The sequence below is a fragment of the Ischnura elegans genome, chromosome 5 (genome assembly GCF_921293095.1).
Source record: "Ischnura elegans chromosome 5, ioIscEleg1.1, whole genome shotgun sequence".
Taxonomy (NCBI): Eukaryota; Metazoa; Arthropoda; class Insecta; order Odonata; family Coenagrionidae; genus Ischnura; species Ischnura elegans.
Window position 1 is genome coordinate 35,408,908 of NC_060250.1, and position 6,000 is coordinate 35,414,907.

At 37.0% G+C, this 6,000-nt stretch overlaps 1 protein-coding gene across 2 annotated transcripts in view; it reads left to right on the top strand.

Annotated features, from left to right (window-relative positions):
* Positions 1-5,689, top strand: part of LOC124158706 (proton-coupled amino acid transporter-like protein pathetic) — a 182,015-nt gene extending 176,326 nt beyond the window's left edge. For both annotated transcript variants that reach the window (XM_046533948.1, XM_046533949.1), the window contains exon 10: positions 3,302-5,689. In XM_046533948.1, the coding sequence (XP_046389904.1) occupies positions 3,302-3,663 (362 nt within the window). In that variant the 3' untranslated portion in view covers positions 3,664-5,689. The remainder of the gene's footprint in view (positions 1-3,301) is intronic.
* Positions 5,690-6,000: the final 311 nt, after the last annotated feature.

Genomic DNA, 6,000 nt, shown 5'->3' on the forward strand with positions numbered 1-6,000 from the left:
TACAAGCACAGACAGTCCTAAACGACGAATTCTCCGGTACCTACGAATAAACTGATGAAGTTATTGTATATAAAAGCTAAGCGGACATCATCAAGCTAGTAAACATCAAAATCGTTCTAATTACATAGGTACTTAAATGAATGATATGCCGTCGATAACATCAACTTACAATTAACGTATCCCCCTTCCAATGGCCGTGGCTCAGACTCCTACAACGATGTTATTTAGGTATTATCAAATTTTTGGTTTAACTGCTCCAGTTTTATATTTTATGCCCTTACTCAGATATTAATATTATAAATAATGCATAATACGAGGGCTTCCAAGCCTCTATCGTCGGATATTTATCTTTAAATATAAAATAATCAACACGTCTAACAAACGAAGCTCTCACAACTGCTGGCAACTATTACAAACAATCACAACAATAGCTTCGCGTGATGTTTAGGCACCTTTGACGTCATCGAGGCTTCGTCGGCAGTGGCTTGGGGGGTGAGGGAGTTTTTCCCGCGCTTTAAAATTCGTTATATTTATCATTAAATATCTCGCGAAGGAAAACTCAGATTTACATGCGGTCTTCTTTGTTGTATTCAGAAAATAATTTTCTGTCCGCCTATGAAATAAAAAAAATTCATGCAAGTTCCCCATTCAACTCATTCACTTTGGAATTTTTCAGTGTTGGCTTCCTAGCACTGGTAATGATTTGGGTATTTTAATGTTAATCAGAAAGGCAAGGTGGTACTTTACTGGAGTATTTCAAACTTAGTGTATTAATAAAGGAAACAGTCAAACCAAAAAGAGACAAAAAGTAAAACGGATTTCATCAGTAGATAAAAAAAATAACAGGAAATTTTATAACGGCATGCATCAATAGAATTGATATGCTGGGTACATCAAACTCACTCAGTGGTTCAACTTGAATATTAGACTGGATTGCTAAGGGTAGAACTCCTCCCTAACCATGTCACAGACATGAGAATTCCATATTTTCAGGATAGTTCAGGAGGGTGAGTTCCAACTCCACAGGGTGTGCTTAAAACTGATGGGAATTACCTAATCTAATTGGTTTTTATTCTGAATGGTCGATTCTGATTGGTTGGCAAGATTGGTTTCTGATAGGCTAAAATTTGTTGTGCTTGAAAATTTGCATACTGTAAAGCCTCTTAGTAGACGGTGGGCTCCTCGAAGAAACGAAGGGAACCTTAACACACAAACCAAATACAATAAAACCTCTATGAAGTGAACCTCTTTACATCATAAACCTCTATACTTCATACCACCCCCACGGTCCCATCACATTTACATGTAAATTTATGGGCAAACCTCTATGTAGTGAACCTCTTTATCTCGTAAAACCTCCACTTATCATACCAAGGAGAGACCCCTGAGATGGCCAAACTACCTCCGCAAATTGTACCGAGACAACTAGAGACCATAAATGCAGCCGCGATTATGTTCATGGAATGACATTTTCAGCAATAAATGTTTCACGCTTATTTTTTTTTCTTTTACATCTTTAATATGCTGTAATTTTCACGTTAACCATTAGTTATGGCCATTTTGTTCCATATGAGAGCATACCTAATAGTAAATAAGAAAAAAGATGTCCAACTATCGTAATCATAATTGACCGTTGAATTAAGAGAGATCACATCGTTTTCTCTTGAATCATGGTAAAAATCACGGGATAGCTCTTGCTTTCTGTTATCATTAAATAATATGTAAATATATGTTCACTAATGCATGCATGTTTATTTAAACGCATAAATATAATGGTTTAAAAGACAGTAGTGCTTTTCATTTCCTAAGGATATGAAAAAATGCTGCATATCACTACAACCTCTACATAGTGAACCTCCGTACATCATATTGCCCAAATTTTGGTCCCCTCCATTACCATGTGAAGAGGTTTTACTGTATGTACTTCATATCAGGCACTATACATACATATTTCTCCAACACAATGCAATATATACTAGTTATCCCTCACTCAGTTAGGTATGCACTGATGCCTTTAGTGGCATCGTTCCCCTTCTCTCACTCGTAGTCCGGGAGAGATTTCTCTCCCCAATGGCTTCCTTGACCTTGCATGTTTGTGTTTAAAGTGCACATTCCCTTACATGGGCAGGTAAGCGCTTAAGGTAGCAGGCAGGAAGTGCTGTGTGGGTGGGGAGGTTTAGATTTGCTAAGTGCGTAGGATAATGAGTAAGGGTGTGAGGGCACCGATGCCGACTTACAAAAAATATTGGTGGGGCCTAAACCGTGGATCTTGCCCCGGGAATTTATAAGTAGTGAGTTTTAAGTTTTTTTAAGCATTTCAGAAGTCATATGATCAACATTAGAACCATGATAGCTAGAATCTTGATATCTGTACACTCCGGGGAAAAGCGACAAGCCTGACACATTTATTCCTCGCATCCATAACAAATTTTCGAGGGGGCTTGGGCCCCATCAAGCCTCATGGAGTCAGCGCCACTGTGTGAGGGAAAGGAACATGACAGCCGCCTCTTACAACACCAACAACAACATCATGAGCCCTCTTAGTGTAATCAGAACAATTAGAGACCTGGCAAGAAATGCCGGGGCTATGCCAGGCTAAACTCCTTATTAGAGGACCTTGTCCTTGACTCTGGAGAAGACTTCTCCTCATGAACAGAATTCAACTTTGAATGGCAGTAGCCCTGCTTACAGGCCACTATCACGTAATGAGGCATCTGCACCCACTGGGAGTGACAGACTCGAATAAGTGCAGATGGTGTGCAATTGGAGCAGAAACGACAACCCATCTAATATGCAATGCCCTCAATCATGAGGATTCATTATAGACACTTTGGGCTCACCTTTTGTAGAGCCCAGGGAGGTATGAGATCTTCCCATTGGGGACCTCTTGGCCTTTACTAAGGACATAGGTCTCTATGGGTGATCAGTCATCGCCGTCATCGGTGGTTGGCACAATAGACCTAAGTGCCCTGGAATCCTAGCTCCCCCACTGCTTTTCCAATCTAATCTAATGTAATCAGAGTGAAAAAATTCAATCAGAACTAATTCTGATCACATCGCATTTAATTAGAATCAACCATTTGGAATTAAAACTAATTGGATTAATTCCGATCAGCACCGAGTGCATCCCCAGGGCACAATAATTTTATTCGGTTTACCCAAATGCATTACCTAGAATTGGAACTGTGGATGCCTTGGTGCACAGCCAAACATTATCCACAAAGCCACCAACTCCCCTTTGAACGAATATGTTTTGAATTTTTTTTTCAATATCCACACTAATTGCATTAATCTTTTACAGTTGGACTTGCAGCAGCGTTGCCAAACCTAGGGCCCTTCATCTCCCTTGTAGGAGCAGTATGCCTGTCAACCTTAGGTCTCATGTTCCCAGCCATAATAGAAGTTGTTACTTTCTGGGAGGAAGATAGGGATAAGAGCATTTCCTGCTGTTCAGGTGACGGTGAAGGAATGGGGAATGGTACAGTCATTCCCAAGACCAAGGATGTGAAGACGGAGATTCCGGTCACGCCCAGTTGCAGAGTGTTCTCATTGAGAGCGTGCCGACTGGTGAAGAATACCCTTATTGTACTTTTCGGTATCCTTGGCTTCGTGACTGGAACCATCGTCAGCATAGAAGAAATTGTACAAGCATTTGGAAAATAGTGATGTAGAAAGCAGCAGGTGGATCAAGGTGGAATGTTAGGAGATGGCACTTGTGCTTTGGCACAAATAAGGAGAATCACGATGGCTCTATGTGGAAAGGCTAAGGATCAAACATCTCTAAGTGTCAAGATCAGTTCTTACACATAGCAAATGTGTATGTATTGTCTTGGGGCATTAGGGAAGATCCTTGTGCAATTTATATTGTATGCAGCTTTCTGTGGTTGCTGTTCTATTCCTTGTGTGCTGTATTGTTTCTTTGTATAGTAACAATACTGAGGGAGGATACATATTCTCTGGACTTCAGTAATCAGAAGAAGGCAACATTCACACCTGATATCAGTCACCGTTGTAGTCATTTCCTCAATTAATAGGTTTTTGAGGTTTTGGGAAACCATTTGATATGACTTCCAGGTGCATTAAGATTTTTAAAATGATTTTCATGAAGTGGCACAATATTAAAATTTTACAATTAACAGCTCTTCCATGATATTTCCTTTAACCTACCAGATTTTTTCCCAATAATTACTGATACTGCAAGTAATGTCAAAATGATTAATTATCATTTACAAAATTGGTGAAATTTCAGCCATTCCAATGTTTGCATTACGAAAAATTTAAAACATTAAATACTGAGATCTAAATATGTTGTGACCACTTATTAAATTACAGGCTACGCTTCAGTGGAGAGTTCACAAAGATTTTTCAAAGGTTGCAGTTGAAATATCTTTTAAAATGTACCAATGTTGGTTCCACTTAGATGCATTCAGTTCACTGAGTGCAAACCTTTGCCAGCGAGGGAAGTGATTTGGTTTGTGATTCCTATAGAATTCATCTGGTAATTTATAATTATATATTACGGATATTTAAATTTTATTTTGGAATCAAGACTGCTGGGCAGCCTATTGTGTTGTTATTGTTGTACTATCTTGTTAATGTACTCCACAAAATTGTTATTTCTTCATTAAAACATGCATTCTTACACATATACACCATATTTTTAAACAGGAGATAAAGAATTGGATTCAGGATTATATTTATACACATGACTGATTTTTTGAATTTTTTCACTCTCACAAACTCCACCAAATTTTTTAAAATGAATAATGACTGTTGGTGTGGTTCATCCAAAAGAAATAGAACCCTGAAAATGTTTGTTCTCTAGTTTCCATTAGTTTAGAACCTTGCAATGTGACACTTTCATGGCATTTTAGCAAATGAAATACCTATATTTTGCTGTGGTGGATACAAATTCACTGATTAAATTTTTATCAGCCGTCCAGAGCCAAAATAAATATTTTGAAAAATACATTTTTTGGATGAAAATTGTAACAATGAAAGATGAGTGGTGCTAGTGGAAGTGTAAGACAAAACTTTGTGATATGTTACATCAATAGATGCTCAAGCTAGGCAAGATTGTGAAGAGATATAAATATTGCATTATAATTGTGCCTATATATTTTTTTTAAGCATTCTGATATTTCATGTGATATGTATGTGCATGTATTTATCAGTATTTTAAATAGCTACAAGATTTTACATTGCAGTAAATGATTCTTTGTAAATTGGAATTGTTTTGCCAACCAATTCAATACCACATTGGTAAATCAAACGTTCTTCACTGGTAGCTCCATGTATTATTACTTTTAATTTTATAAAGACAATCTTATAGGTTTTTAGGTTAGTTATAATTTTAAGTTAAAATTTTATACTGCTTTTTACATTTCCTGGTAGAAAGCTCTACTTAATTGAGGTCATATCTTTTCTTGATATACATACAGTGCTAGGCTACTATGCAGCCGATCTATGACATATAATTAAATGTTTCACACATTATCCTTTTATATTATCGTTAATTATTTGGTCAGCTTTTCATAATAGAAAGTTGATGTTTTCAACTAAAACACTTGTGTAAATAGAACTCATTCCCCTTTAGATGATATTGTTATGTGGAATATTTAAATAATATTATATAGTTTTGTGTACAACAAATAGTATTTTGTGACAGCAAATATACTCATAAAAAATAGCTTGCATTTATTTCATTTAACTCCCGCATGAATAATAAGCTTGATAAAAGATGGAGTGATACTTATCATTTTCAATCATTGTGGTGAGGATATCCCAACAAGAGTCTGCCGTGTTTGATACACTAGCGAGTCATTTGTGAGTCCTGTGGTAATGCAACCCAAATAACACATCTCTGCAATGATCCTCTTTACAACAAAATTACCGATGTCTACATCCAATCATAAGGAGGTTCTACCATAAGAAAAATAAGAATGTGAGAAGTAAATAAGATGAATGTTTCAAGTATTCCCATCTCAGAGCACTGGCTTC